This window comes from Martes martes (genome assembly GCF_963455335.1).
Source record: "Martes martes genome assembly, chromosome: X".
In the NCBI taxonomy this organism is placed as follows: Eukaryota; Metazoa; Chordata; class Mammalia; order Carnivora; family Mustelidae; genus Martes; species Martes martes.
In genome coordinates, this window is record NC_137897.1 from 41356752 (window position 1) to 41369180 (window position 12429).

Consider the following 12429-nt stretch of genomic DNA (forward strand, 5'->3'; position numbering starts at 1 on the left):
AAACACATTTCACTAAAAATAAACCAAATAAATAAAAACTTTTAAAAATTAAAAAAATTTAAAAGGAATAAAATTTTGAAAAAGAACACAAAGTGTGATCGGGATTTTTAACTACCAGTTTTGGTAACAAGATGTACCCTTCCCACGCTTCAAACTTGAAAGAGACATTTAGGACAAACACAAGAAGTCAGATTCCACACTTCAGTGAGTAAAATTGGAGAATGTGTTGTTGATCGTGCTTCTGTCAAAGCTCAGGCCCAGGGCCCTGCTGTGTCCCGCAGGGCTGACCTCCAGCACCAGACCCCGATTTGGGGATTCCCGAGTTTCCTTAGAGGACGGGGATACAAGGGTTGGTTGCTTGGCCAGATGCTGTGCTAGAACACAGGAGGCCATTCAGAGGCCGGAGTATGAAGCCGATAAATAAGAAGTGTAAGTCACAGGGGCAGAAGTCTGAAGGATGATAGAGTTGCTAAAGGCCCAGGGAAGCTGAGGCACAGGCTACCTCAGGCAGCAAAAGCTGCGGGAATGGCTGGTTAGAATAGGATACAGTGTAACCTACATCATTGGGGTTGATGTACATCCCTCACAACCATGACCTGGCTTTCTTGGTGAGCCTCCTTTTTTTTTCGGCCAGAGAAAGGCCCCAGCCACTAGAATCACAGATATATAGGCTACCTGGGGCTAGATGTGTACTTAAAGGAGACCTTGAATTCTTCCATTTTGTGCCCCTTGCACACCGCTCGGCCTGCTGCTTCCTTCTGTAGGGCTGGCACCTCCTGGATCCCGATGAGCCCTTTCCTCATTCTCCTGGTTGTTAGTGTGGCTCTGGGGATGCAGGGCATGAAGCCTTGTCCTGCTACAATGGCAAGTAGGGGCCTCTGAGCTGGATCCCTGGACATCATGGATGGGCCAGTAGGGGGGGCTATTCCTGAGCTTAGCAAAGTGGTCTAGGTGAGATGGGAAGAGCCCTCCTGACCAGCTCCTAGACCCAAGGGCTCTGGTGCTGAGTGTACTTGTCATTTCCCCCTGTCTTTAGCCCAGTGAAAACTTGCAGACCACGAATGGGATGTCAGGGGCCTGGATAAAGTAGGTGTCAGACCTCTCATGGTTGATGGTAGGTATCTTCTGAATGGGAACAGGTATAGAAGCGGGGAGTAAGCACAAGGAAAGTCAAGCTACTTGAGGATTTTGTGCTGCATTTGTACAGTGAGAATAGTATCAGTACCTACCTCATCAGGGTGTTAGGAGGTTTACGTAACTTAGTAAAATACTCCTAAAAGTGCCTGGCATATAATAAACCATCAATAAACGTTAATTATTTGATTATAATTATTGTGTGTAAATCAGGAATCATATCATGCCAATCCCTTCCTACTCCCCAGCCAAATGATTCCCACTGCTAGTGCGAGAATATTAAAAACCTTATACAATGGTCTGCAAGGCTGCAGGTGATCTGATCCCTGCTTGTGTCTCTGTCCTCATCTTATATCACTCTCCTCCTCCTTGATCACCAAACTCAAGCCATTCTGGCCTTATTTTCATTTCTTAAAATTATGAAGCTCCTTTTGGCCTCAGGACCTTTGCACTTGCTCTATGCTTTTGTAATCAGGAAAAAAAAGTTAAAAAAAAAAGAGACACTAAAATCCAGAATCAAGAGAAGTTTGAGAATATTGACTACATAATAATCTTAAGCATCATAAGGTTAAAAAATGAAATAAAATACAACAGTCAAATGACAAACGGGAAAAATATACTAGAGTATGACTGACAAAGGGTTAATAGCCTAGTGGTAAAGAATCCAAACTCTAGATTGATTCTGACCACTGGGTTTGAATCCCAGGTCCATCATTTATTGGCTGTGTGACCTTAAGCATCACTCAATTTCTCTGTGCCTCACTTTCCTCACCTCTAAAAGGAGGATGATAACAACACCGACTTCCTAAAATTGGAGTAAAGGTTAAACCTATTTAAGAGCACAACTCTTGGCATACTTCAGGTGCCATATAAGTGTCACTTATTATTGTTAATAAGAAGCCAAAAAATAGGCAAATGATGTGAACAGATAGTTCACATGAGCAGTAATACGAAATAGCCAATAAACATTTGAAACTATGGTCAACTTCACCCATAATGAAAAGCATGCATTCGTTTATTTCACAAATATTTAAATATGCATTAAGTGCCAAAGAGGCACTGGGAATAGTGAACATCTTACTCTCGTGGCATTTATAGTCATTTTTTATATGTGTGTGTAATATTTAACACATCATGTGGTGATAGTGTTTTGAAGGAAAAGCAGAGATGGGGTGTTATTTTATATAGAGATCAAGGAAAGACTCTGGTATTTAAGCAGCAATCTGAAGTGAGGGAGAAAGCATGAGGATTTCTAGGGGAAGAGCTTTCCAAGCAGAAATAACAGTAAAGGCACAGGCTTGGAAGCAGGAGCCAGCTTAGCTTTTTGAAGGAACAGCAATAAATCCAGTTTGTTTGGGGCAAGGCTGAGTTGAGAGGAAGTGAGGTCTAAGAGACTGTGGTCAGACTATAGGCTTTAAAGGCTAGGATAGGACTTGGGACATGACTAGGAGTGAACTAGAAAGCTTGCTATCATTTAGAACTGTAATCACCTATACATGACTGCGATCCAAATAACAAAGGCTCAAACAGGATGATGTTTCGAGTGTGTTATTGATTCTGACACTATCGACTGCAAGACACCCCATTACTGTATGTACCACCAAGAAAGGAAAAAAAATGCCACCAAATATAATCATAAACTGTCAAAGATTTCAGAGATGCTGAAACAAGAAGAGGTGTACTTCTTATCTTAGAGTTGGTAAAATATGGCTTTTTTTTTTCCTCCCGTAAGAATAGGTCCAGAGGCAATCCGTTTTCTGGTGGCAGGATGGCTACTCAGCTATAATCATTATATCCTCATTTTCAGGAGGAAGAAGGAGAAACTAGGAAGGGGGAATATGCCTTTTTTTCTTCTGTATTGATTTTGTGAAAGTCTCCCCCTTAAAACCCACTGGAATTTTTATTGGCATTGCAATGGCTGTGTAGATCCACTTGGAGAAAACGGCCTGATGCCCAATATAGAGTGCTGCATTGTAGCTCAATATGTATGTTACAGTCTCATTTATATTTCATAAAAGGTTAAATTATAAGAATAAAGGCGTAAGGATAAATGTATAAATGTATAAGATAAATACCTAAAATAAATGTATAAGAGAAAAGGATAAATGTATATAACACCCACTCCCCGTGCTTGTATTTGCATTGAAAAGTTCACAAAGCATACATAAGAAACTGTTAACAAGCAGTCATTTCAGGGGAATAGATTGGGTGTGATTGGCAGGAACAGGAGAGGCTTTAACCTTTTGTGTTATGCCTTCTTCTAAACCCTTTTTAAAAAACACAAATATTGGGGGCACCTGGGTGTTGTAGTCAGTTAAGCCTCCGGTTCAGGTCCTGATCTTAGGGTCATGAGATTGAGCCCCAAGATTGGGGCTGCCCGTGAAGTCTGCTTCAGATTCTCTGCCCCTGCCCCTCCCCCAATGTGCTCGCTTGCTCTCTCTCAAATTAAGTCTTTTTTTTTTCCAAGATTTTATTTATTTATTTGGCAGAGAGAGACACAGCGAGAGAGGGAACACAAGTAGGGGGAGTGGGAGAGGGAGAAGTAGGCTCCCCGTGGAACAGGGAGCCTGATGTGGGACGTCATCCCAGGACCCCTGGATCATGACCTGAGCCACGATCAGACGCTTAATGACTGAGCCACCCAGGCGCCCCTCAAATAAAGTCTTTTTAAAAAAGCCCCACAAATATTGTATATATTAGTGTTATGATAATAAATATAAACCAGCAAACTTAAAAGTGGAGTGTGTATTACCCGGGGATAGAGGTATTCTTTATTGGGTAAATTAGCAGAGTTTTAAGAGAATCAACTTCTACTATCCTCGAATTTCATATTTCATATTTCCTAAAATCAATCTGCCAGAGAACACATCTGTGGTGGCAGAATCAAGCTGGTTCTCTCTTCCATCTCCTCTTTCGCAATGGTCCTTTTTGCATTTTACAAAACAAAGCATACCTTTCACCTATCCTGATTCTTACTTGGGTGCACTGCCCCAAGGTATAAAATCCACAGGGCTCCAGAGAGACAGTGCTGAACACTGTTGTCAAGGGTGAAGGAAAAAAAAATCGCTCTAACAAATGAATGGGGATCAAATTCTTTTGCAATTCAGATGGCTTCGCATAAAACTGAAGGAAAACCCCATGGAGCTGTCAGCTGATAAATCAGGAAAAATAATTTTGAAGACAAATCATTGTGTAATCCTCCCCCCTGCCCCACAGATCTCCAAAGGAATTCAGAGACTTGAGTAACATTGCTAAAACAAATGTCCATTCCCTTTTAGTTATTTATATAACCAAGGTTCCTGTGTGCTAACGTTTAACCAAACACAAAGTAGAAAAAGAACTGATGCTGAATCCTGTCTCATTCTAGTGATAAGCAATATTTATCCATAGAGACACCCATTAACTTTTTTCCAAAAAGAGACTTCTATCTTTAATACATTTTAATTCTTACATTTAATAATTACCTATCAGAATTTTAATATACTTACAATTTTTTGCTCCATCATATTCTAATACTAATTGTCATAATAACTCAAGCAAGAGTAAATTTTGACACAACACTTAGAGCTTTAGGTTCACAGGAACATTTAAAAAGCATTTAAATAGAAAAATATATTTACATATTTTGCTGCAGGGAAAGATGATAGGATTATCAATAAAGTAATTTTGAGTGCAAAAATATATATTATGTGGGTAAAATTCTATTAGAATAGAATGAAGAACTTAGGGAGAAAAGGAAAAATGCACAGCTCTCAACCATCAAGAACTCGTCTGTGAATTTTTAAAATGGATGATGGTGGCTCTCCAATCATTAAGGTAATTAGGTTCCACTAATTTCTTTTCTCTTTTTTAAAAAAGATTTTATTTATTTATTTGACAGACAGAGATCACAAGTAGGCAGAGAGGCAAGCAGAGAGAGGGGGGAAGCAGGCTCCCCGCTGAGCAGAGAGCCCGATGAGGGGCTCGATCCCAGGACCCTGAGACCACGACCTGAGCTGAAGGCAGAGGCTTAACCCACTGAGCCACCCAGGTGCCCCGGTTCCACTAATTTCATGTAAAATTGTAACCTAATAATTTTGTTTGTGAATGTTAGTATTTGTCAGGATTCACATTATTTGCAGCTGACATTTTTGATGCAAAATTTTAGATGTCAACACAAAAAGATGTGTAAAGGAGCCCAAGGTTAAAAAATATTTTTAGAGTGTATTTAGATATAAACCAATAGTTTTAGAGAAACGTACAAAACATATGTTCAAGGAAGTGTCATATACTCTTTTGCCACCTTGTGGTCAGAACCGTGTTCAACCCCAGTCGTCTCAACTATAACGAGGAGGGGTCTCTCCTAAGTCAGCCCCTTCTGCTAGCCTTCAGTCAGATCTTTGTGAGCTAGACGCAGTGACATTTGCCAGGACTGAATGGAGACACATGCAAGCAGGCTGACGCACCCCGCCCCCCGCACGTGATTCACTGCAAAAGCAACATGCAATCAGGAAAAAAACGTTAAGGAAGTACAACAAAATTTTGACTTTTCTCATGAGGACTACTTAAAAAAAATCAAATGTCAAACTGTTTCCGATATTTTTTTTTCTTGATTCTTTTGTTTTTGGTGCCTCTTCTCTGCTGGTGACCCAGACACTTCCTTAATCTGCCTTTTGGGGAACCCAGCCCTGATTGTGGCCCTGGAGCCAGGTTGTTTGGTTCTGCGCTGTCCACAGCTCCCAGTACAACACCCAGCTCTGGGCTGGAGCCGAATACCCCTTCGCTGGGTGAATGATGGCAGAGCCTCCGGACTTCTAGAAACTGCTGGACATGTGGGCTTCTGTGGGGGCTTGATTGGGAAGGCAGTCAGGTTGCCATGGTTAGTCGTCAGGGGTGGAGGGTAGACAGTCTTAGGCACAGGGAGATCTTTTGATCTTTTTGATGACTGTCACTTTGCGGAGGTGGGATGACCGTACCCTCTCCAGCCTCACTCTGCTCCATGACCTCAGTCATTTTCAGCAGCCGCAGCAGCGTGGGGGCGGAAGGGGGGAGCAGGAGGATTCCTTCAGTGGGTGTGCTAGTTGCAGTTCCTCCAGTTCCAGGCCACAAAGGGCAGGCATTTATTGGAAGGATGCTGGGGTGCTTCAAGGAATTGAAGCAAGACTTGGCTTAGGAAGGCAGGGCACCAGGGCAGCTCCTGGGGACTTTAGCTGTATGGGAACCAAGCATCCTATCCTCCTTCAGGGCTCCTAATTCTTGACAACCAACTCCTGCCACTAACCCCGGGAGGCCCAGGCACCATCTCCTCCCTTTTAGGAAGGGTCCAGGCTGCGGGGCCATGTCCAGTGCTAAGCAAGCCCAAGTCCGCTAGGGTATACTCAGCCAGCAGGGCCCCAGGAGCCAGGCGGTGTGTATCGGGCCAAGGCCAGCCATCCCAGGACTCAGGGAACGGACTCTTCCTAGAACACCCTCTTCTTGATCTTTGAACACTGGCTATCTCCTTCTTCGCAGCTCTGTCCTGACTCCCTGGGACCAGCACCTGTGGCCACTTTGGCCAAGTGCCAGCAGCTCTGCGTGCAGGAGCTCTCTGAGGCCCCCAGACCCAGGCCAACCCCCTCTGCCTGCCAGCAGCTCCACTACCGACGCTGCTCTCCGCCCCCGCCCCTCCCCAACTCCCACCTGCTGCCCACCCGCCCTGCCCCGGGGCTCTGCCAGACTCAAGGGGCTTGGGGCAGTGTTTTCCCCTTTCTCAGCTGTAGGGGAGGTGCGGGCAGTAGGCACGGCCTCGTGGTGCCTTGTCCCTCCCGCTGCCCCCGGGCTGCTCAGCGTTCTCTGGGCCAGAAGGCCAACTGCCAAATCCTCCTCGTGCCCTCCCCCACCCCCCGCCCCCTGCCCGTGGCCTTGGGAGCCCGAGGAGGAGGTGAGGGGCAGGCACAGATTCTGCAGAGCACCGATAAGATGGGCAAAGGGACGTGCCTCGTCGGACCCAGCGGCCTTGGGAGCTCGGCCCCTCGGGATCTGGGGTCCAGGCCTGTCCCCAAATTGGCCCTGGGGCTTCGTCCTTCTCGGGAGGGGCAGAACCCGGGGTGGGAGGGGCGCCTGGCACGGGGCTGGGGGCAGGCTCAGCTGTGGAGATGATGGCCTATCACGGTTTCTGACTGCTCCTCAGGACCTGGCTTCTGAGGGGCCATTTCGCAGCCCCAGAGACGTTTCTGGACTTGGCGATTCCTCAGTCCCTGGCCCCGCAGTGCTGGGGGAAGCTGCATGGACTAGGGGAAGGACGACGAGAGGGGAGGAGACGATGAAGGGGGTCAGAGCTGCGATTGGAGCCGAGAACTGGAAGCGCCTTAAAGAGACTGCGCGGTCCCCGCCCCCCTTCCCGCCAGCCTCAATGAATTAGAGCTGTGTTTCCCAAACTTGCCTGATCATAAGAATCCTCTCGGGCCCCAGTTAAAGATACAGGTTCCGGAGCACCTCCCTTCGCGAGTCTGATTCAGTAGGTCTGCGGGTGGAGCCGAGGAATCTGTAATTTTAACACGCTCCCCACGTGATTCTCGTGAACAAGCAAGTTTGGGAAATACTGAATTAAAGGAAACGGGGCCTGGCTGCCGAAGCGGCCTCCGCTAGGGGGCTACGGCGGGAGGATTCCCGGGGGGCGTCGCCTGCTTCCGCCGCCGCCTCCTTCAGTGAAAGTCCCTTTTGGGTCCAGCTGTCACAGCCGCCGCGCTCCCTCAGGCCGGGCGGGGGACACCCCAGGTCTGCGTGGCCCCCGCGCCGCCACGCCCAGTGGCCGCCCGAGCCCTGCGAGCAGGGGGAGGAGCCGCCGCCAGTGGAGGCGGAGGAGGTAGAGGAGGCGGAGACGGCGGAGACGGCGGAGAAGGCGGAGAGGAAGGTGGAGGCGGAGGCGAAGGTGGAGGGGAAGGTGGAGGCGGCGGGGAAGGTGGAGGCGGCGGGGAAGGTGGACGCCGCCGGGAAGGTGGAGACCGCGGAGGGTCCGGGCCGCCGGCTTGAGCTCAAGCTGGAGCCCGAACCCGAGCCGGTACCGGAGGCGGAGCAGGAGCCGAAGGGGGAGCCGAAGCAGGAGCTGGAGGATGAGAACCCAGCGCGGAGCGGCGGTGGCGGCAGCAGCGACGAGGTTCCTCCCCCCACCCTTCCCTCCGACCCCCCGCGGGCCCCCGATCCCTCTCCGCGGCGCAGTCGTGCCCCCCGCCGCCGACCTCGGCCGCGGCCACAGACCCGGCTCCGTACCCCGCCGCAGCCTAGGCCACGGCCCCCGCCCCGGCCCCGGCCCCGGCGCGGCCCTGGGGGCGGATGCCTGGATGTGGATTTCGCTGTGGGTCCACCAGGCTGTTCCCACGTGAACAGCTTTAAGGTGGGAGAGAACTGGAGGCAGGAACTGCGGGTGATCTACCAGTGCTTCGTGTGGTGTGGAACCCCAGAGACCAGGAAAAGCAAGGCAAAGTCGTGCATCTGCCATGTGTGTGGCACCCATTTGAACAGACTTCACTCTTGCCTTTCCTGTGTCTTCTTTGGCTGCTTCACAGAGAAACACATTCACGAGCACGCTGAGACGAAGCAACACAACTTAGCCGTAGACCTTTATTATGGAGGTATATACTGCTTTATGTGTAAGGACTATGTATATGACAAAGACATTGAGCAAATTGCCAAAGAAGAGCAAGGAGAGGCTTTGAAATTACAAGCCTCCACCTCAACCGAGGTTTCTCACCAGCAGTGTTCAGTGCCGGGACTCGGGGAGAAGTACCCGACCTGGGAGACGACCAAACCCGAGTTAGAACTGCTGGGACACAACCCAAGGAGGAGAAGAATCACATCGAGCTTCACCATCGGCTTAAGAGGACTGATCAATCTCGGCAACACGTGCTTTATGAACTGCATCGTCCAGGCTCTCACTCACACGCCCATCCTGAGAGATTTCTTCCTCTCTGACCGGCACAGATGTGAAATGCCAAGCCCTGAGTTGTGTCTGGTCTGTGAGATGTCATCGCTTTTTCGGGAGCTGTACTCTGGAAACCCATCTCCTCACGTTCCTTACAAGTTGCTGCACCTGGTATGGATACACGCCCGTCACTTAGCAGGATACAGGCAACAGGATGCCCACGAGTTCCTCATTGCGGCCTTAGATGTCCTGCACAGGCACTGCAAAGGGGATGACGCTGGGAAGGCCGCCAACAATCCCAACCACTGTAACTGCATCATAGACCAAATCTTCACAGGTGGCCTGCAGTCCGATGTCACCTGTCAAGCCTGCCATGGCGTCTCCACCACCATAGACCCATGCTGGGACATCAGTTTGGACTTGCCTGGCTCTTGCACCTCCTTCTGGCCCATGAGCCCAGGGAGGGAGAGCAGTGTGAACGGGGAAAGCCACCTGCCAGGAATCACCACCCTCACGGACTGCCTGCGAAGGTTTACGAGGCCAGAGCACTTGGGAAGCAGTGCCAAAATCAAGTGTGGTAGTTGCCAAAGCTACCAGGAATCTACCAAACAGCTCACCATGAATAAGTTACCTGTTGTTGCCTGTTTTCATTTCAAACGGTTTGAACACTCAGCCAAGCAGAGGCGCAAGATCACTACCTACATATCCTTCCCTCTGGAGCTGGATATGACACCGTTCATGGCCTCGAGTAAGGAGAGCAGGATGAATGGACAGTTGCAGCTGCCAACCAATAGTGCAAACGATGAGAATAAGTATTCCTTGTTTGCTGTGGTTAATCACCAAGGAACCTTGGAGAGTGGCCACTACACCAGCTTCATCCGGCACCACAAGGACCAGTGGTTCAAGTGTGATGATGCCGTCATCACCAAGGCCAGTATCAAGGACGTTCTGGACAGTGAAGGGTATTTACTGTTCTATCACAAACAGGTCCTGGAACATGAGTCAGAAAAAGTGAAAGAAATGAGTACACAAGCCTACTGAAGCGATAACGCAGACCTCCCTGTCATGGGAGATGGCAACACCCGTCTGACAACTGGCATCGAGATTTAAAGGACCTACTTGTGTGGCCCACGGGCCCGACAGAGTAAGAATTGAACAGTACCCAGTGTCTGAGAGGTCCTGGTTGGAAGAGAAATAGTCGGGGCGGGAGAAGAGGCTCTAGTCTAAGCAGTCCCTTGAAGGAAAATTCAATGGCTGGAATGCTCTAGGCAGGGAAGGCAGGAGCAGGGAAATCCCGACACTGGTACATATCCTATATTCCTCCAAAAGATTGTGTGGGAAAGTGTGGGGTGGGAGGGGGGTGGTGTGGGGGGGGTGTGTGCCCTTGTAACCATAAAACATCTTTCTCCATGGGTGTTTCAGCTTCAACTGACCAATCACATAACAGTTATATGTTTGGCAGTGGGGGTGTGGGTGGAAAGAAAAGTATACAAATGCAGCCCATGACGTATATGGGTATGAAAGCGGAAAAGTGGAGGAGGCAAGGATATCTCATTGACAAACACCTTTGCCAGTTTCTTTGTATTCGTGATTTTTTGTGCTATTAAATGCAGTATTAAAAAAAAAAAAAGCCCGTGGGGCTAGTGAAAGGAGAAGAAAGAAGGGGGCTTGTATAAGGGGAGCGATTTCTCCAAAAGTAGAGAAGACAAAAAAAAAAAAAATCCTGTAAGATAAGCGACCAGCACAGACAGGCCTCAGCTAAGAGTATAGTGTGTGAGTGTTAAAAAAAAAAAAAAAGCTGTATGATATACTTGAGCAAATCAACGAACCTCTTTGCGATTGTTTTCTCATCTGTACAATGCAGATAATTCCTACCTTAAAGGGTTATTGTTAAAGATTAAATGATATAAAATGTGTCAAAGTATAAAGTAAAAGGCTTGGAACTTTGTAGGGGCTCAGTAAACGTTTGTTGGATCTGAAACTTCTTTGGACCAGGACCATAATGCATCAGAGGTGAGGATCAGTCCTCCCTGAGACCTGGACGGAATGGACACGCATCGTGTCACGTGCAGTCTCTCTTTCTCTCTCTCTCTCTCTCTCTCTCTCAAACACACACACACACACACTTATAACCCCCCAACACTGTCTACCTGGATCCCTAAGGCAATGGAGTCAACTTTGGTCCCCATATAAGCGCATTACGACCAGTGCCATGCCAGGGGAGGGGGAGAGTGCCCCAACTGTCTCCCAAAGTCATTCCGTCCATTTGGAAGACCATCGTGGTGTTTTCATGACTCAGCACCCTTGTGATGGGACTCTCAGGGCCAGTATGCTGCCAGGCTTCCCCATGAATGTGTTTGCTGGCCCTTGCCTTCCCTGAGCATTATGCCTGTGGCTATAAGATTCATCTGCAGGCATAGATCCATAGGACTATTTTCCAAAGCTCGCCGGTCTGCCAGCCCAGGGATATTGATGGAGTGGCACCTTGGTCTCTAAGCCAGAACAGATAAGACAGATGAGATGTGCCCAGGAGGGGGTGAGCACTGGCGCTTCCTTCTTTTCTCTCTAGTGCCAGGTACAAAAGGACCTATAACCTAGAAAATCTTGGGGGGAGGGAAACTGGATCAGACCCATGGGGCTTGGATCCACTGGCTCTGGTAAAAGGCTGGCCCCCCACCCTCACCCCTGGGGCTTCCCAAGTCTACTTTCTGGTCCACTCCTTTGGGAATACAGATTTATTTCTGTGGTTGTGGGGCTGCATACTCGGCCCTGGCCCAGAGTAAGAGATAGTCAAAACACTTAACTGGGTGAATCAATGAAGAAATACACCTTCCTTTCATAACCGAATTTTTGCCAACATCCAGGGCCCATGATCCTTCAGGAGAATATGTCAAAAGTGTTATTTTCGGTATCTTGTAGGATGGGGGAGATCAAACAATGAGAGGCCTCAGGTGTCACTTGGCAACTTAATGCAGGGTATCTGACCACCTCTTGGGAAGACAGCCATGTCCTTGCTCCTCATCTCTGCCACAGGAAGAGCTCAGGAAGCCATGTGCCACCAGCCTCTGATTGCTTGCAGAAACTCTCTTTTGCATTTTTCAGCTTGTTTAGTTGGAAATAGTTTAAACCCAGGGCTAAGTGGCAAAAGTAAAAATAGTATAGAGAACATCTGTATACCCTTTACCAGATTCACGGATTGCTAACACGTATGCACACTCCTAAGCGTGTGTGTGTCTGGACCATATGATGGTAAGTTACATGCATCGTAGCCCTTTGTGCCTAATGTACCTCAGCATGCATTGCCTACCAATGGGCATGTTCTCTACATCACGGTATATAGGTAAGAGTGTCAGTAAATTTAACATTGATCTGGGGGTGCCTGGGTGGCTCAGTCAGTTGAGCGACTGCCTTCGGCT

The 12429-nt window shown here is 48.3% G+C and overlaps 1 protein-coding gene across 1 annotated transcript; it reads left to right on the top strand.

The window, feature by feature from the left end:
* Positions 1 to 7992: 7992 nt before the first annotated feature.
* USP27X (ubiquitin specific peptidase 27 X-linked) lies at positions 7993 to 11323 on the top strand. Its single transcript, XM_080831285.1, has one exon. It carries the CDS (start codon positions 8738 to 8740, stop codon positions 10052 to 10054), a length of 1317 nt encoding a protein of 438 aa, XP_080687411.1. The 5' UTR covers positions 7993 to 8737; the 3' UTR covers positions 10055 to 11323.
* Positions 11324 to 12429: the final 1106 nt, after the last annotated feature.